Raw genomic sequence first — 20,649 nt, 5'->3', positions numbered from 1 at the left:
CTAAATCTTGTCTCGTAAACAAGAACTAGCTTTCAGATACTTACTAAAATATAGGGCGGATTATTGCATGTATATTTACAAATTATAGCAGACTCTGGACAATTCGAAGCCGCCTATTTGAAATTTTCGGTTCTTTAAAAATGGATGCGCTTGTCCCGGCAATGTCGAATGCAGCTCAATGAAACAAACTGCTGGATAATTCGAATCTAAATCCCATTATATGGAATAATTGAAATCTATATGGAATAAAAAACTTCCAATGTTGTTGTTGTGGTTGTGGTTGTTGTAGTTGCGCACAGCGCAGTGTGAGCAGCTTGTGTATGAATGTGTCAGGCTTCGATTTTAGCGATAATTCGGAACTATCATGGTCACCCGTATCGTACGCTGGACTTGTCGGTGAACTTCGCGATTCTGAACGAAATAAAAAAGGCAGACATGTTATGGACTAATGACAATGCTGTTCTTGTGCTTTTTGTTTAATTTCAGGTTCGGCTAATACGAAGTATTTTGCTGCCTCCTTGCATTCAGTGTTAATAGGAGACGACTGCGATAAAATATTTACCCGTTATATTTTCAATGAGCAGTCATTTTTCATTAGTTTTGTTATTTGATCCGCTTGTGAAATTGCTAGCACGCGTCGGCGGTGGCCAGCAACCGGTACGTAAAAATGAACCTTACAGTCGTCAAAGCTATTGAGAGAATTATTCACTGCCTAAGATTCCGAACATACGACAGTAATGTAGCATAGATATTTCATCCCGCTCATCCTTCGTAATCGCTGCTTTATAACGAACATCACTCTTATCTTCGGCCACACCCAGCTACTTTTGCTTCAAAACTGAGAAGAGTCGGCTTAAACATTTCAGCTGACCACTGGTCGAAATGGGATAGCCTGCAAACTGATTATTCATAAACTACCTGCCAACGCTTCACTAACCATTTGACCCCTCTCAAAAAAACGCTAGTTGCGGCTTTCGACATTGAAATCTTTACGAAAGCGCAGCAGCTTAGTCAATTCCACCAGTTGTTTACCGGTTCAGAAAGACCCGTCCAGACCATCTTGTTTTTAAGGTTTGCGCTGTGTTAACTCGAGCGGGGTTCTACTGCATTGGCCAATGCCGCTCACAAACGGATACCGCCAGCTGTCTTGCAGTGTCTAACACGCTGTCAGTAACTTTATGCGACCGCTGAGTAACCGTATAGGCGCCATCGTGCACCTTTTAAAGTCTACGTCGACTGCTCGGAATTTATTTTAGGACTACGACAAGCCTCAGCATGCCCACAGGGAAGAGCGCCCCCTGGAAATATTGTGGGCTGTTTGACTGTCACGGTATTAGGTGGGCGGACAGTCGCGGGAACAGCCGCCAGTGAGCGACCCTACAATCCTAAAAAGGGCGAAAGGTCAGGTCAGCAGCTGCGCTAACAAAAGCAATAACCAACCATAATGACGCCTCTCATCGCAAAAACACCAAAAGCACCCTCCGTGCGTATTACCTGCGCATACTAAACACCCTTGTCTGGGCATAATCGGCCAGGCGCGCTGTCATGGTGATAGGGCCGCGCAAACAATGGCAGTCCTTATTGGCGGCTCTCGCTATGACGGGCCGGTATTCCTAAGATCACTAAGGTCGACATGGGGAGAGTTGGGCAACGTTCGTCTTTGAAAATGTCCCGCAAAAAGAAAACAGCACAGGGTGAAGATGGCAAAGAGCTTTTTTTCTTTTTATACTTCTGACCATTCGCGTTGTTTTCAGCGATATTTATGCACGCAATAGCCCTTGGATGCAATCACAGTATGTAGACTTGCCCCAGCACAAAACAAAGCGGGAAAATCACACAATACGTCACGCATTGCGCTGAAGCATAATCGGTATTTCTCTAATAAACACCATTTTAATGAATAGCATTCTTCGCCGAGTACCCTACGAGTCAGGATCGTAGAACGCCCCGCATTTCCACAAAGGTGCAGATATCGCGGTGGTTCCCCCTGTAATGGTTATAATATCGTAAATGTAGGCAATCGGTCGAACAAAATTTTGAAAACTAGAAAATAAGCAAAATATTATAAAATTGCTAAAAATGGGGAACCGTGTAACGCCCCGCATTTACACAATAAGGTAGATTTCGCGGTTGTTCTAACTGTAATCTTTATAGCTGCGAAAACGGAGGTAATTGGTTGCACATAATTTTGGCAAACTAAAACACAACAAAAACAGAAAATACAGAAAATTGCGAACTGTGTAACTCCCTTCATTCACCAAAATGCAGATATTGTGCAAGTAACACCTGGCGTCGTTATAATAACGTAAATGAAGATAATTGCTTAGACAGGATTTATAAAAACCCCGAAAATTTGGCTGTGAAGAAGTCACACTCATGACAAGCGTCCTAATAACGCTAGGTATTAGCAGACGATTCTGAGAATTCTTGCAGTTGTCTTATTGTGCGAGGATTCTTGCTGAAAATTTTCTTAATGCGTAAAATATTCTGCCGCTGTATTCCCTTTTAACTCGTCACTCTTCTCACCAACCAGTTCTTTTGGTAAGACGTAATCGCTTATCATGCGCAAATTATCTCGAATATCGCTGCGAACCAGTGTTAGCGCCCAAGTTATGGCAAAGGGAGGGAAGAGACCAACCAACTACAGCGAATCACGTGATTGTTGTCGTATAATAAATACGATAGTGTTTCTTGTGCTACTTAAACAACAAAAAACATTTGGCCTGTCTGTCAGTACTTACGTCTGTCTCCTCATCTGTCCCTCGACTAAGGCATCCGGCCGAAAGTAAGGACAATTCTGGAAGAAAGCGGTTAGACCGGCGAGACATTTCCAAAACACAAAATATGACCCCATAATTAAAGCTTGACAACCTTAATAATTGTGGAGAAAAAAAAACATGAAAAATACATTACGCAATACATATTGCCTAACTGGTACATGCACTGTATTTTCACTTGAAAGTAGATTTATCATTTATTTTTGACAGCAAATAAAAAATACGCGTTTAAAATATTTCGCCTTAAAATATTAGAAAGAGCTCGGGCCCGAGCCCGCACCTCGTGGTGGAATGCCAAGTAATGATAGCTTCCAATAGATGGCGTCCGAGCATTGGAACGCGCGAAAATTGAATTCACTTGAGCCAATCTCCACCGCGTTGAACGCGGGAGAGCCGAAACTGGAAAAAGAAAGCGTGAGGAGTGTGAGGCGTAGAGAAGAGAGGAACTTGCTCGGCAGGCATGGCAGAAGGCTGTCATCTTTTGACGACATTACAGCCAAACCAGCAGATATGCGGCAATTATTTTCAGACACTAGTTTAGCACCTTTATGTCTCTCATTCCAGTACAGTTGAACCTCGTTCTAGCGAACACTGCTGTAGGTAATTATCAGCTATAGCGAACTAAATATGTGGTCTCCTCGATTCGGCAACACTTTCTGCACTAGTTCACAAAAGTGCCGTGCAAGTGCAGCGCCAGTTCTTTCGCACGCTACACCTTGCACGATACGAGAACTCGCACAGGGGCTAGTGCAGAAGTGTAGAAGAACTGGTGCAGCACGGCGTCAAATCGAGGGCCGAAGTGCAGGTGGTGCAAGCTGCACTGGTATATCGAGTGCGCGAGTGCTGCACCGCCTGAACTGGTGCAGAAAGTGTAGCCAAATCGAGGAGACCAATGAACTTTGGTTGGCCACGCTTCACTTCAATGAGACTTATTCTTTTATAACGAAACAAAAGCCGTGAGAGCCACGCGCACCAACGGATATAACGAAGATATATTTGACCAGTACGCTGAGAAACTACTCGGAAGAACTCCCGGCGTCCAAAACTGCCAAATTAGGTAAGGCCGTTTTGTTTAAGGACACGGTGGAGATTATTTTTCCTGCACACTGCTATGAATAGGCACCAGATAAACTCGCCCGATTTCTTGAAAAAAAAAAGGAAAGCAGGCCTGTTTTTTTTTAAATGAACACTGTTCTGTTGTAATTTGGCTTTTTTTAAATGAACACTGTTCTGTTGTGATTTGGCGTTTCATGTTCTTGTTTATTGAGCTTGGAATGCCACAACAACAAAGGTAGGGGTCACCTTGCTTATAGAGGGTTCGAACATTAAAATAATACGTTTTTGATCAAAGATTCTTGTGGGATCTAGATTACCGCTTGATTGCAACCTATTTTTAGTTCTACTGTTACAACGAACATCGGATATAGCGAACTAAATTACTGTCCCGATACCACTTTGTTATAACGAGGTTCGAATGTATTCGAATAAATGAGCGATTTTTTATGATTTCGCTCGACTCGGGCTGATCCTGACGTCTTTTTTTCTTTTTCTCTATGTCCAGGTTGGGAGTACTCGGCGTTCTTGTTCTGCGTAGTCAACACGGTGGCATTTAGCTTCATCGCGTACGCCTACGCGACCATGTTCTTCAGCATCACACGCTCGAAGGTGGGCCTACGCTCTACGCAGCAGCTTCAAGACAGCGCCATCGCCAAGCGCTTCGCCTTCATCGTGGGCACCGACTTTTTGTGCTGGATGCCCATTGTCATCATCAAGATCGTCGCAATAGCCGGTGTGTGCGCTGACCTTTAGATTTGTAACCCTGTTCTACATGGCGCAAGTTCCCCTGCGAATTCACTACTGCAGATCTACTTCCAGGTCAAAGAAATATATTTTCCAAGCTGCAGCAAAGTGCCAAATGTTTTACACGGTCCCATATGAAGGCCGCTTGGCATTTGGCAACTTGCCGCAGCAACGAAAATAGACCTCTTTTTCCCGCACGAGTGGCGTCGAAGCAGTACATTTGAGAGAAATTTGCACCCTGTATAACGGGCCCTACTTCAAAAGACGCCGTAGTATCGATAGTAGTCCAAACACCACACAATTTGGCGCTTTCATCTTCTGCACATGGCCTGCAAATAATATCCTGTTCACTTGTATACACCCTCAATATTCGCTACCACCGCAGTACGTGGCAATGGTGATACGGGGTTACACCACGTTTTATTTATAGCCGCAACGGCCGCATTTCTACTTAATTATTATCTCGTAATCCATGATAACGCTGCTACTTCCCGAAAGCTGTTGTTATTCACACTACGCTCCGGAAATAGGTTCAACGTAATAAAATAAATCCATTAGCTACGTTTAACTATATGTTAAACTTGTTCAAGTTAACAAGCGAACAGACAACATAATAGAAAGTAACGTGTGGTTGAAGATGAAATGGGCAACGTAGCTTAAAAGTAAATTTTCCGAGTTCTGAGCAGGTAACATGCAACCAACGTTATAATATTCTTCTATGAACATCTAGGGGGTCTTCAATATTTTAGGGCCAACCGCTGTGAAAGAATCTTGCAGCCATTACCATAAACAAGATCCTCCTCTTCACTGCAAACATTCGGTCAATGAGAGCTCAGTCGCTTCGAGAAAGAAATAGAGTAACGAGCTTCCCGAATTCCCAACCTGGATACCACACTGAGACAAAATATTTGCAGAAGAGTTGCAAGTTGGGCAAGTTGGAAATGCATCATGAATGGAACCAGCGCAGACGGCACGGGACACAGAGAAGAGCACATTAGCTAAGGCGCTGCTATAACTGAGTTGTTAGACCACAGCCTGTCCTGTGGGCTCTTTACTGGGTCGCGTGTCGTCTGCACTAGTTCCATTCATGATGAAAATATTTGCAAGCGCATGATTTCAATGCAGCGCACAATTTCCATATTTAAAAATGGCCACAACTTTGATAAATTTCACTCCGAAAAATGTGATCAGCTGACTAAAAATTGGAAGATTCCACGCAGAGGTTGAAGCTGGCGTAACAGGATGCTTTCATCGTGGCATACCTGGGTTGAAACAGACTGGCGTGTGGCACTTCTTTAGTATTATTTTCCTTGGCGTACTTGCTGATTATTCAGAACAGTGAGCCATGGACAATGCATCGAGAAATACGGGACATAAAAAGAAACATATAAAGTTTCAAGCAGATAACGTGATGTTTCTCAGGCGCCGCAGCCAGGTAGTCGCTAATCCAGTAGACCTCTCGGGCGGAGTGCGAGGAAGCTAGCGTTATTTCGTGCAACTTAGCCACGACCCCCCTCCCCTCCTAAACTCAAGTCGCTTAACAGGCCCCGTGGATGGGATAAGCGGAGGATAGAAAGCGTTATTCGGGGCACACGATGCCAAGAAACCGTAGCAGACCCTTCGAATCCTGTCTGAAGAGTTGAGAGAGCTCCGCTTTAATAAAGAGCATAGCAAACAAGCACGGGTGAATTTATATGAAAACACAAAGTGGTCTAATACCATGAAATCACGTTGCTAAAGTAATTGGGTGTAAGGAAACCATTATAGGCGATTTTCCGTAGCCATGAGGACAGCTATGTATATTCTTATGCGAGGACCCCAAGAAACGAACCGCTATTCTAGAGTTTACCGTAGATAAAGGCGTTCGCTAGGGGAATTGTGGCCTTGTACAAACGTGGCCCGACCTCAAGGGACAGTGAACTAAAAAAGGAAGTAATCTCTGCGTCTGATTTGCATAATTTCTGTTATAAATTTTATTGCTTTGCATTCGTTAGCACAAAAACTAATACTTACCACGTTGACGTGAATTGTCATGTAATGCCAATATTGCTTGCCGGTTTCGTTTCAAGTTATGAGTGTACCCCAATTTTAATTTTTCACATTTTTTTGCAACAACAACTCTTATTGGTTCAAGCGCGAGTTGCCCAGTTTATGACGTTTGTAGCCCGTTAATGTAGAGCAGCGTTCTTGCGAGTGTGTCCTCAAAGCCAGCGTCAGCAAGATGGCTGTTGGGATGTTGTGCAGGAAAAGATACTTGCGAACATACTTGTCTCCTAAAAATTAGCATGAATTTATCCGGTAACTTCCAAAATGCCCCCCGAAATTAATGCTTTTATTCTGTAAAGTAATTATCCAATTTTCACAACAACTACGCCCCTTAAGTACCGCGCGCTCTTTGAAAACTCACAACACTGTAGCTGCCGCTGTTTTCCCAAAGGCAACCCATCTTCGTGAACGAACAGTAGGCGTCTGCTATTATTTTCAACAGAAATGCCTTGGCGAAAACATATTTTATGCCAGCCGCAGGCCTTCTACAAAATAAAATGGTGGCGCCGTGGCGCTTGGGGCGGCAATAAATCCTGGTTGGGGGATAGGGGTATAGAGGAGGTGGAGAGCGCCGTTACGGTTATTCGTTCTGAACACTTAACGGTGGGTGCTATATAAGATGGAGGCAGGCACTTTCACGCGTCTTCCCCTTCACCGCGGAAGAGCTCAGCGTTTCCGAGAAGCGACATTCGGTTCCGTTGTGGGTAAAAGCCCCGCATTTTCTGTGCGCGCCCAACACGGTCCATTTCTTCGCTTGCAACACTCCTATGCATTTATGTAACTGTAAAAGGGCTCTGCGGGTCTGCCTTAGTAGCCTAGTGGTACAGCCGCGGGTTTAAGAACGAACGCCCGGGTTTAAGCACCAGCAATCCCACTACTTTTTCTGAAACCGTGATTTCTTTATGGTACAATCTTCTTTTAGCTCAAGTCTGCGCACTCTTTTCGCAAGTAAAAGCGGTTTAGTATAGTTTATCGGTTTAGAGGTTGGGCGCGGAACATCAATACGTTTAATTGCCGTTCTGCACCGCGGCGGCACTGTCGGCCTTGTACCTACCTCGGAACGGAACATCGTTTCCAAGAAACTTGCACTCAAATTTCGCAACCAACCTTTCCATGCTACGATGTGCTCGTTTGTAACAATATTTTAAAAACTGCGTGCATGTCAACGGGTTGTAGCAGCGCTAGCGTCCAGGTGGTACGCAGTAGAAAACTGATGGAGTTGTCCAGACTGGGTCATAAGAAGTTAAAGATAAAGCTTATTTTGCATTCCGTATACACCTAAATAAACGCACACACAAAAGACGTCCTCAGTTCAGAATGGTTTTGGGTGTGGGTCGTTGTAAAACAGTAATTTGAAAGAAACGCAGCAAGTGGTAAGAGTACATTTTTAGCCTCGTAAACCGCGATAAGGTTGAGCAAACAACTAGAAAAAGCGCAATGCAATAAACCTTCACTGAATACACACACAACAATTTTCAGCAGCAATGATAACAGGCAAAATGAGTGTAGAATTCACTTAGGCATTAGATTTTCTTATTTTTTTTCTAATTTAAAAAGATATAAGTTTTCTTATTTGAGAAAAAAAATTACGTCAATTACCACTTGGAAACGTCAGAGTTCTATGAGCGCTCGAAAACGCTATGCCTGACTTTGAATAATCAGCGATGGGGAAGTTGTACGTAACGCACGTTTTTCTCTCTGAAATTTTCCGCAGGAATAAGGATTGACGAGACCCTATACGCGTGGGTGGCTGTGTTCCTGTTGCCTGTCAACTCTGCACTTAATCCCGTACTCTACACGCTCACAACGCGTCTCTTCAAGCAGCAGCTGAGCCGTTTCCTGGGAAACCTTCGCCAATCTGAGTGCAACGCTTCCCAGCGACAGACGGCAGGCCAGTCGCTGTCATCGGTGCAGAATGGACGGAGCTGCAAGGAAGCATCGGTGACTAATTGATTGATTGATTGATTGGTTGATTGATTGATTGATTGTAGGGTTTAACGCGCCGACGCAACGCAGGCGATGAGGCGCGCCGTAGTGGAGGGCTCCGGATTAATTTTGACCACATGGGGATCTTTAACGTGCGCGGAAATCTCGTACACGCGGGCGTGTTTGATTTTCGCCTCCATCAGAAAACCGGCTGCCGCGGCCGGGAATCGAACCCGCGTCCTCGTGCTCAGCAGCACAGCGCCTTAGCCACTGAGCCACCGCGGCGGGTAGCATCGGTGACTAAATCTTGCTCTTAAAAGTCGCATACGTCCGACGCCTACCTTTTCTGTGGTGTTGGTAGGAGATCGCCGTACACCGGAGCACACGTGCACGCAAGTGCAGAAAGCGTCGGCATTGCAAATGCCGACACCTTCGAATTTAGGCTTTGCACCGTGCGAACATGAAACAAAAAAGTATTTATTCAGTCGAGTACAGTGAATAAACCCTGTAAATACCTTTAAATACCTTTGGTCGTACTATATGCCGTTGATTTCCGAACAAACTAGTAAAACCCGATGTAAATAAGTCACCGCGAACCGCGAATTATTTCGTTAAATCGAGAACTTCGTAAAATCGGGACTCATTTTACAAGCATTTGATTCCACAAATTCGATGTTTAAAGGGACACTGAAGGGATATGTAAACATTGCGGGATTACTAGCGCAAATTGTAGTCCGGAGTCGCCAGGCCACGTTTCGACCACTCTGGGCGCGTTTACGCGATTTAATTTATTAGAAAAATTAATTCGAAAATGCTGTCCTCCTCCCTTTACGCTCGCCCATTTTCTGTGGCGTTTTCGTGTGACGTCGGGAGGGGCCGATCTCGCAATTGGCTGCGCTACTGCACGGTTCGCCGACCTTCCGATCGAGTCAGTCGGCACAGCGTTTAAATCGCCGGCCGCCGACGGGTCGTCGCAATTGGCTCGCTCAATTGAAACTAAGCCACCACACGTTTGTGAATGAAAGAATGTGCCTTTCTTTACTTTGTTAGTTTATACACTGTATCTAGCTCCAAGTCGAGTCAAGGTCGCCTCACACAAGCGCTGCACAAGTGCACATGCGACGCTTCGCTGACTTTACGCTAGTAGGAAAATCTAACGCCACTTTTAGGCGGGAGAAGAGTCAAAGAAGTCAATATTGGTACTACGAAATTAAAATCAACTGAAACTTTTACTGTACAGCGCAAAACTAGGGAGGAGGAAGCACTTTTTTTGCGCTGAGTGAACAAGCACAGCGGTCAGCAGCACGGCCGCACATCTGCGAACGCTTTTAAGTCCAAGAAATGCAATTGCTAGACGTGAGATATTGTGGAAGTTTGGGGGACTCTTACTGCACGGGCGCTATACGACAAATAGTCACCTAAGCTGCTTGGAATGCTAAAAATAAATAAAAGTGTAAACTGGTTATACATTATATAGCTTATATTTCCATGACTGGCCGTGCTCGTCTGTGGCCGAGTGGTTTGGAGCGCTAGGTATGTCAGCGCAAGTGTTTTGCAAGTCACAAGTTCGAATCCCCGTGGATGCGTACTTCTTTTTTTTACAAGTTAACTTTTTCGTTTTCCGCCGATGTTTTCTATACTGAGTTCACCTTTTTTTGGCTCGCAACGTTCATTGCTCCACGAACTAGTTCACAGAACGCGCGCAGGATGGCACTGGCGTGCTAGCGACTTCTCGTTGACGTGCTGTTGCCGTAAGCACCGACTGCTTGCGGGCAGTGGGCACAGGCCAGAATCAACAGACCCTTGGCCTGTTGCGAACACGCTTTTTACGATACAGGCATGAGTGAGGCAAGCTCCAAATATAGGGTAAAAGCGCATGGCATTTTAGCGTCTGCGGGGACGCGGAGGGCGTTCATGCACTACGTAGGCCTCGGCTAGTGAATGCTACGATTCCAAGCCGTCCTGGGAGGCTAATCTTATGCATTTTACAGCCGACAACATGGCAGAAGCGCGGTACGATGATTACTGAGATATTGAGAATGCCTTTTCTTCTTAGGTGGTTCGGGTGAAAAGGAAAAGGAAGTGCACTGGGGATATTATTGAGCCCAACTGGGGGCTCACCTGCATACAACCCAGTGTGGTGGGGAGGGGGAGGAGGGGGATATGAAGATTAGAGAGGAGAAAGGGGGCGATAAAGAGATGCCCATCCAACAACGCCATTGGTTGTGTTTTACAGAACCGAAACCGAAAACGAAACTTGTTTGATTGCTAACCTTGAACATCGTCCAATCACGGTGCCCCCTCCTCCCAACGTCACAGCCTTAGTTGGTGCGGCCGCCGCAAACCGCGCATGGTAGTTTTTCTTCTTTCGCGCTTTGTAAATGATTTACCGATTTGTTAACCGGATAAACGATGAAAAGTGTGCTAATTTGAGCCATAAAGGGACACTGAAGTGAATTTGTCAAGCTCGCGTTTTTGCTTGCACTGCGTAGACTGGCTCAAATTAGCACACTTTTCATCGTTTATTCGGTTGACAAATCGGTAATTATTTTACAAAGCGCGAAAGAAGAAAAACTACCATGCGCGGTTTGCGGCGGCCGCACCACTGATCTCCACCAGAGTTGCTGGATGGCGCTTCGAGCTCTCCGGCGCACGGCCGCCGGAAGTTCGAGCGCTTGTCCCGGAAGTCGGGCCGTTCCAGCATAGCGCATGCTACGCATGGGCTGGTTTCGCACGCATTCCGCCAAAAATGCCTGCTTGTTGCGCCGTCAACTGCACAAGCAGACCAGAGAAGTCGTCTGGGAAGACGTTCTACTTGGAAGTGTTACAATATTCTGAACGACGTGCGTGATACGCAGCGAAACGCAAATGTCATATCAGTGTCGTTTTTAAGCTGGCGCTCTTGTTACGCAGATTCCCTCGCTCTAAGCCGGATTTATACCGGCGTTGCGTGGCAAACTTATACCTATAGTTACACGGCGAAAGTAACCGCAGTTAAGTTTAACCGCGGTTACTAAACTTTAACCGCGGTTATCGCAAACTGCGGTTTTGGATGTTGCACGCGAAATTGCAAGTTTGGTAACCGCAGTCACTTGATTATGAGCGCACCAAAAATAAATTACCACACTTTTAACTTCACGATAAAAAAAAGAGAAGCAGTGTAGACAAAAAGAAATATCGTTAAAGCATTCGCTTCTGACACAAACGCAACACACTCGTGCGCGGCGAGAAGAGGGGCTTCCCCAACAGCTCGCAACCGGCTTGGTTTGCTTAGGTCTGTTCGGTGTTGGGAACTTTCATTTTAGCATCGCGGTAGATATTTGACCACCGCTATCTCTACAACTGCGAATTACAATCTATAGCACAATTTTCCACTGCACTAACATCCATTTTCTCGAATGCGGAAGTTCTTTTCCGCGATCAGATTGATTTCGAAGAGCGGCGATGCGATAAGCTGTTGCTGCCGTGGTCTGGGATGGTTCGGGCCGCAAGCAGTGCCGTGCGGGCAGGCGCGCCGGCGTGTTTACAGGCACGGCCGACGCACGCGCCGATCGTTTCCGTGTACTGAAAACGCTTCAAGATTGCCTGCTGTATTCATTTTTGGCGGACGACGCGCGGAATTAACAAATTTAGCACGGCGTTTGTCGTAGTTGATTGGGCGGATCGGGAAACGAGCCGCTGCTGACGGGCAGTCGCGGTGATTGCGAGAGCGATGCAAAGAACGTAAGCGCGTCTTGGGGACAGCTTTTGGGCGCCCGCTATTTGAGAACCTTTGTCTCTTCCGAACGCCAGGTGATTATTTTTTTTTCGCCTCCGCTGATGCGCCGCCACTTGCGTCCGAACTGAATTGTGCGATTTTGAGCACTGCGGCTGCAGAAAGTGCGGTTAGCGTGACCGAACTGAGGTGCCAAGCTCAGTTTACACTAACCATGGTTAGCGACGTAACCGCAGTTTCCTCTGTCGTGTAACGCAGCAAACTGCGGTTTTGTCTAACCGCGGTTTGCTTAACCGTGGTTAACTGTGCCCGTGTAACTAGCTCTCCATCCCCAGGCAGCAGGCTCTGCAGTGACCACTTTACTGACAACTGTTTTGACAGAACGGGCGCACGAACTCGGCTACAGCCTGTCGCCGTGCCCACGTTGTTTTCTTTCTAGCATAAATCCCTAGCATAAATTTCTAGCATAAATCCCGTTAGAGCTGCGTCGTCTCTCAAACCAAGACCCAAGTGACATTTTCGTACTTCTTTGCAAATTAATTCTGCTTCATATTAACGTCGCATATTTCGGTATAGCATATGTTGCGATCTGAACGCAATGTGTATAGCCAAAATGCAATAAAGTGAGAACAAAATGCCAAAATCCGCCAATGGGGACGCTTATCAGCGATTGAAAAGCATAGCAGACGCCCGACTTCCGGGACGAGCCGTTGAACTTCCGGTGGCCGTGCGCGCGCCCGGTCGCGACAGTGGCGAAGCGCCATCCAGCAACTAAGTGGAGATCAGTGGGCCGCACCAACTAAAGCTGTGACGTTAGGAGGAGCGGGCACTGTGATTGGACGATGCCCAAGGTGAGCAACCAAACAAGTTTCGGTTTCGGTTTCGGTTCTGTAAAACACAACCGTTGGCGTTGTTGGATGGGCATTCTCAATAACTCAGTAATCATCGTACCGCGCTTCTGCCATGTTGTCAGCTGTAAAAATGCATAAAGATAAGCCTCCTAGGACGGATTGGAATCGTAGCATTCACTAGCCGAAACCTACGCAGTGCATGAACGCCCTGCGCGTACCTGCAGCCGCCCAAATGTCATGCGCTTTTCCCCCATATTTGGAGCTTGCCTCCCTCATGCCTGTGTCGTAAAAAGCGTGTTCGCACCAGGCCAAGGGTCTGTTCATTCTGGCCTGTGCCCACTGCCTGCAAGCAGTCGGTGCTTATGGCAACAGCACGCCAACGAGAACTCGCTAGCGCGCCAGTGCCAGCCTGCGCGCGTTTTGTGAACTAGTTCGTGGAGCCATGAACGTTGCGGCGCAAAAAAAGGTGAACTCAATAAGAAAACATCGGCGGACAACGAAAAAGTTAACTTACAAAAAAAAAAAAAGCACGTACCCGCGGAGATTCGAAGTCGTGGCTTGCAAAATACTTGCGGGGACATACCCAGCAACCCAGACCACTCGGCCACGTGGCGGGCTCCGCTGACCTTGCTAATATAGGGTATATATTGTACAACCAGTTTACACTTTTATTTAGTTTTGGCATTTCAAGCAGCTTAGGTGACTATTTGTTGTATTGCGCTCGTGTGGTAAGCGTCGCCCGAGTTTCAAAATAGCTCACGTCTAGCAATTGCATTTCGTAGACGGAAAAGCGTTCGCACATGCGTAGTCGTGCTGCTGACCGCTGTGCTTGTTCGCCCAGCGCAAAAAAGTGCTTACCGCACCCTAGTTTTACGCTATACGGTAAAAATATCAGTTGATTTTATTTCCTTAGTACCTATATTGACTTCGCTGACTCTTCTCTCGCCTTCAAGAGGCCTTATATTTTCCTACTGGCATACCAGTCAGCGAAGCGTCGCATGTGCGCTTGTGCAGCGCTTGCGTGAAGCGACCTTGACTTGGAGCTAGATACAGTGTACAAACTAACCAAGTAAAGAAAGGCACATTCTTCCATTCACAAACGTGTCCTGGCTTCGTTTCAACTGAGCGAACGAATTGCGACCACCCGTCGGCGGCCGGCGGACGAAACGCTGGGCCGACTGACTCTGTCTGAAGGCCGGGGAGCCGTGCAGTAGCGCAACCAATTGCCAGCTTATCCCCTCCTGACGTCACACGAAAACGCCGCAGAAAATGGGCGAGCGTAAAGAGAGGAGGACAGCATTTTCGAATTAATTTTTCTACTAAATAAAATCGCGTAAACGCGCCCAGGGTGGTCGAAACATGGCCTGGGGACTCCGGACTACAATTTGCGATAGTAATCCCGCAATGTTTACATATCACTTCAGTGTCCCTTTAAAGTGAGGCGTATCCCAGCGGCTACCATTACGCGGTGACATTTCGCCGGCCGCGGTGCTCGCCTGAGGATAATTTAGCAATGCGCTAAAAGTTAACGATGAACGTAATTAGGATAAAACGTTGGTGTTGTGGGAGAAACGAATTAGTTTTCCTGCAAATAAAGCCTGTGATTGTGGCCAGCGGGAGCTTCGTTAGCATTGGACGGACAGACGTTTCGCAGCACGCAAGAGCGGTTGACGCGTCCTCGTTTCCTTCGTGAGCCCCTCTAAACCAGCTGAGCAAGCCAATAGCGCCCATCAGGTGGCCTGGAGCGGCACAGGAGCTTTAGAAATTGCTGGGTCGTCAGCATCCCCTGACACTTCCGGTGCACGGGACACTAACTGTACTATTTATTCATGGTTCAAAAACTCCGTCTTGTCGGTGTCTGTATCCGCGTAGGCGCTCAGTTAATCGTATAAGCTCAGACCTGCCGCCGCCTAGTTAAGCCGACGAAGCTGTTCGCAGGAACTGAGCGGGATTTCTTCTTGCTTGTATTGAGAGCTCGCGTAACTCTAAATACTTCGTTAAATCCGACATGGAAATGAATTTATCTCGTTAGCTTGACTTCACAAAAGCATTGAGCCGCACAGGCAACTCAGGGGAATCCGATTTTGTTCAATAGATCGGGACATTGGTAAGATCGGGTTTTGACTGTATATAATTTTGTTGGTGATGACACAGAACGAACTGAAAAAAAAAACGCGTGGTAAAGTACGCGGTGGTTACCTTTATAAACGAATTGGCTGGAGGGACATATACGAGGGTGTAGGACGCCGAATGCGCATGCAATTTTTCCGTGTCATCAAGGGCTCAGGATCAAAACTAATTTTACTGTCATGGTTCAAGTAGAAATTGACGCTTGGCGTGCAGAAACTACAGCTGGACTATGCCAATTGGTCTGTAGAGGACTACGGATTAAATTAAGCAACCTAAGTGTAGTTACAATACGCAGAAATTTCCGCACTGGTGAGCTGAGTCTTGCACCACCGCGAGATGATTGCCACTATGTTAAAGGTGTTACACGCGTTTTTAAGCTGAACAGCTGAACAGTCACCTGGTAGCCCCCCTCGTAACCCCAATGTTTACCCTAAATTAGGCGATAAATTTAATTTAAAATGCGGAAAAACGCCTTCCGTACGCTCAATACTTTTCTCAGCAAGTTGTCGTAACTTTGCGAGTAATAAAACTGTATAAACAAGATCAACATCACTCCTTAGCAATTTCGAAGAAGTTTTGAAAATATTTTTACAGATTTTCCGACGTGGGGATGATGCTAATGGGTGATTTGGTTTGGCATTGTTTCTGTATTCGCTTGCTTGATAAGCTTGGGAACAAGCTTGCCTCACAGGAAGCTTGTTTCCACTGCCAGCTTGCGAGCAATAAAGGGGAACTGCACATTGTTTTTGCATAAATTGAGTTGGGAAGGCGGGGTAAATGTAGTGGATTTGATAGAGGAAAATGTTTTAAGGAATAAAGCTATGCGAGAATGCAACCCACGTAGTACGGTGAAAGCAGAATGAGGATTACGCAGCAGTAAAAACAGAAACAAATGATTAAACCTTTGGCGTGAAACAGAATCCTCTATTCCACTACGATCAGTGCTTACTGAAGAAAAGGGGTATTTCCTGCAGCACCTAGGCGAAACTAATGGTAGCGACTTATGCGCCATTCAGCATCCCGCATCAGTGTTTTTGGATAATTTTACATAAAAATCCTCTCATATCAGCGATTTTAAACCGCCCCGGAATGACAAACTTGAACTCCGCAAAAACTGGCTGCGTGCACAGTTTCTTCTCTCCAAATGGCATTCAAAGCCAACAGCGTTTCTACCACCCGTTCACGGTACCACCCATCATTTTAGGCCGTCCTCCCCGTCAGTACACTTGTACTCCACTTCTGATCCCTCTTAATATTCCCCCTTTTTTTCTTCTTGTGCCTTTTTCTCTAAGATCCTTCCCCTCCTCCCGTCTCATTGGACCCAAAACGTCTGCAGGAAACCAACCATTCATGACACAAACACAACCCTTTCCTACGTAAATGACGGGTCACCAGACAGGACTCTATTAATGTCTTGGTCGCGACTTGCCGGTCAATTTCCCAACGAAAATCCACGGGTCGCCCTACAGGTAGTTCGGTTTGGGTCAATACTAATTGTGTTCTCGTAGTTTGCTGCTTCGAGCCCACCCCTCCGCTGTGTGGGTATTAGCTGGCCTATCCACCTGCTGGACGACCCACACGTGCCTGTAATGACGACCCATGCGTGCGTCCATTCAACATTGTTCGTAAAAATGACCGCAAATTTGCCCCTCCGCCATTATACCACCACCGAGCGCACCAACCAATTACTTTTTCGGCTCGATTAAGTGACGAACGAACGAACGGACGGACGGACGGACGGACGGACAGACAGACAGACAGACAGACAGACAGACAGACAGACAGACAGACAGACAGACAGACAGACAGATGACAGACTGCATGTTCTTTAAAAAGAATGCTCAATTTTAACACCGCACAAAGAGCACTGCACACAACAGGCGTTGACGGCTCTTCCAAACACACTTGGGAATATTAAGGTCACTTACGTACCACCTGAGTCATGTTCAGCGCGGAATCACTTCATTTAGGGCTTCCTATTCTCTTAATCGTAATAAGCAGGCAAATTCTAAAAAGGGCATTTCGGGTATTTTGCTTCTTTTTGCAAAAAACGAATGCTACCCGCACTTCAGATTCTGAATTATTTTTCACTATTTACTGTGTGACGAACGAGCGAACGGACGGATGGACAGACGTACGGACAGACAGACAGACAGACAGACAGACAGACAGACAGACAGACAGACAGACAGACAGACAGACAGACAGACAGACGGACGGACGGACGGACGGACGGACGGACGACAGGCTGCATGTTCTTTAAAAAGAATGCTCAAGTGTAACACCGCACAAAGAGCACTGCACACAACAGGAGTTCACGGCTCTTCCAAACAAGCTATCTGGCTGGAATAGTTCGCGATTGCGCGCTTGGGAATATTAAGAGCACTTACGTACCACGTGAGTGGTGTTCAGCGCGGAATAACTTCATTTAGGGCTTCCTATTCCCGTAATCGTAACGAGCAGGCAAATTCTAAAAAGGGCATTTCAGGTATTTTGCTTCATTCTGCAAAAAACGAATGTTACTCGAACTTTAGATTGTGAATTAGTTTTCACTATTTACTGCGAGTAAGATCTGGTTGAGTTTATTATGCGCTCTTTTGCTCCAGCACACGCAGCAGAACTGTATGGACTTCAGTATATTCCAGAACATTTATTGTGTTGTGGATTCATCAGTTCCTTTTGTAAGATATAAAGCGCAGACTAAAAGGTCGAATATTAGCGCTAGTATATTAACACAATCTAATCTTATCCAAAGTATGTTCAAAACGTAATCAAACCAATTTTTTTCAGCTTCGCTTTCCTAAAAACATGTAACGCACCGCACTTAAAAATATACGTTAGGCCTGGTTTTTACTGTTGCTGCAACTGTCGTATTAACTTTAAAGAATTACGTCATTTCACGTCTCAACCAACGAAATTGCGTGCCATGCCATTTTTTTACGACCATAGGTCAGGATATGGCTTTTTCGTCGGTAGTCTGAACATAGCCCATAGAATCAGTATGCATAGAGTCAATATGCAGCAAGGTTTTTAACAACTACATGCGAGCATAAGGGATAATGGTGGCACTGCGGTCGTTGTGCATTGCCTTCGTGGATAATCTTTGCAGTTCACAACGTCAAGAATCCCAGGCTCCTTGAATGTGTTTGTTGACCAGGTGCGTAAAATGTGTTGACTAAAACAGCCTTGTGTGTTTTTGTCTTCCTTCTTGCATTGCCACAGCCCCCGTGCAACCAGATGAAGATGATGCCCTTCCCGAATGTTCAAGATGGACAGAATGCTACGACTAAGGTTAATGGCACTCAACCTCAACAGACGTGCATTGTGGTTAGGGCCCAGTGGCAGCGAAATTCTCGAAATCACTCCAAGAAAGAAGATTTTGTCTGAATGGGCACACCGAAAGACATCTCATTCTGTTCACGCAATAATTTGCGAAACAAAACGTTGGTGAATACGGACGGTTTCCTAATTACCGCAGGACTCAAGAACGGTTCTCCGCGGCCACAGCCTGACCCCTGCGGAAAACGGAGGAAGGCAGTCCACCCGGAAAACCTTTAGCAAAGCCCCTGATTTCATCTTCGATAATGCTTTTAGGTGCTTCTGTGAAGATTGACGGTATCATCGGAGTCGGCGATGAAAAGTAGCGTCACGGCATAATCACATTGACCTTTTTCAGATCACGCCGCAAACGGGAGTGACGACCTTTTGACGGCCAGAACTGGAAGAAAATACTGACAGGTTATGCGTCGTCATAAAATAGGAGAGCAAGCGCTGTAAGAACACTTTCGACTCCGTCGTGGCTGGTTTCTTGCGGTCCCTGCAACGGCGTCTCCATATTAAATTGAAAAGTTGGGGGACTCAAGTTTAAGCGCAGACTACCGAGCCCTATATTTATGCGTGTGCCAGGTGCATTAGGTTGATTGCGAATCGTGGAAAAGTTTGTGGTGAAGCTTCGGTGCCCGGAGGTGCTGTGATGTTGCGTGCCCATGGCAACAGTGTTAGAAGCGAGAAAGGTGTATGTACCACCATTTTCAAGTGAGTGTGCTCTATGCTGACTTTCCTTCCAAGATGGCTCCAGTGTGATGGTGCTACGGACGTCTGGAGAAAGAAGGCTTATGGCTCAGCGGCGTCGACTGTGATCGGACTTACATTGCAAGGGACATGGCTCTTGTGCAACGTCTTTCAGAATACATTTGTGTTTGTGATTGTGGCACGACGTTGACTGTTAATGACTTGGTTCATCAGATAACTGATGAACATTTCTTTTATAAATTTTTGTTATTTGATCTTACACGTTATGACACGTGAACTTAAATAAATTACCCTTTCTTTGATGCGCCTCCGCCAATTCCTTGACCTGACATGTTTGTAGGCTGATTTTCAGAGCCTTTACGAAAGTAGTTTCGCTCCTCACCTTAAGATAAGAAAAAGGCTCCTCGGGAAGACGGTTCTTTGTATTCGGTTAAAGTAACACCCAACAACCAAAGTAGCCAAGAAAGTAACGACGGGTGAGCACCTTAAAACCGCCAAAAAATGTATTAAAGATTGCATTCGGGTGATATATTGAAGAATGGAGCAGTCACACTAGCCAATTTTATTTGTTTATGTTGTTTGAAATTTTCTGAAGCGCAGCTAAATATTAATAGCTCCAAAGAAATCCCCCAAAATATGTTAGATCTTTACGGTATCAAAATACTGTGAGCCGTACACATTGATTTTGAATGAACCGATACCGTTAAAACACTTACACAAGGGATGAACAAGAGAGCCTGAATTACGCCTGTGCTACACGGTAACTTTCAATTGACAATTGGGCTCTACCCCACAACTGCTACCTATTTATTTACAATGGGGTGCTCGATAGACAATCGGTTCAACTGCCTTCCGAAGGCCTTTTAAACGACCGTGTAGTACGGGTAATAGCCACGCTGTACCAGAGGGGATTTCCATTATATATTCTCAATTTTGGAATTCTTTAAAGTGGCAGTGAAGACAAAGGGCAAACTTGGTTATTCGAAACATTGCCTCGTTATAATAACACAATTTTAACGTTATAATAATCAATCGTTATTTTATCCAATCGTTAGAAATCGTTATAATAACCAATTTTAACGCTAATTCCACTCCAATAGGCTTAATAAATAGGAAAACAGAGAATGGACATGCGACACCATAGCCACTTTTCCGCACTAAACTTATGATGTATAATGGGCACCTCGTTGCGACTGGCTGAAGCCAAAAACAATCCAAACCAAATTAGGCAGGAATTTTAGGTTTGTACAACGAGCCATTCGCACTCAAATATAGCGCAAATTCTTTTTATGGCAGTGAGAATCATGGAGTAAGCAGTGGAAGTTACGAGTGAACACGTAAACATAGAAGCAGCATTGTGTACTGCGCGCAT

The 20,649-nt window shown here is 45.8% G+C and overlaps 1 protein-coding gene across 1 annotated transcript in view; it reads left to right on the top strand.

The window, feature by feature from the left end:
* Positions 1-20,422, top strand: part of LOC144153815 (uncharacterized) — a 309,530-nt gene extending 289,108 nt beyond the window's left edge. Inside the window, exons 18-20 of the mRNA XM_077685544.1 lie at positions 4,339-4,566; positions 8,338-8,564; positions 18,468-20,422. Coding sequence (XP_077541670.1) covers positions 4,339-4,566; positions 8,338-8,564; positions 18,468-18,632 — 620 coding nt within the window. The 3' untranslated portion in view covers positions 18,633-20,422. The remainder of the gene's footprint in view (positions 1-4,338; positions 4,567-8,337; positions 8,565-18,467) is intronic.
* The last annotated feature ends 227 nt before the right edge of the window (positions 20,423-20,649 follow it).

Source organism: Haemaphysalis longicornis, unplaced genomic scaffold, assembly GCF_048455015.1.
Source record: "Haemaphysalis longicornis isolate Haplotype H1 unplaced genomic scaffold, Haemaphysalis longicornis Haplotype H1 scaffold_9, whole genome shotgun sequence".
NCBI classification, from domain to species: Eukaryota; Metazoa; Arthropoda; class Arachnida; order Ixodida; family Ixodidae; genus Haemaphysalis; species Haemaphysalis longicornis.
This window is presented reverse-complemented; position numbering and strand designations above follow the sequence as displayed.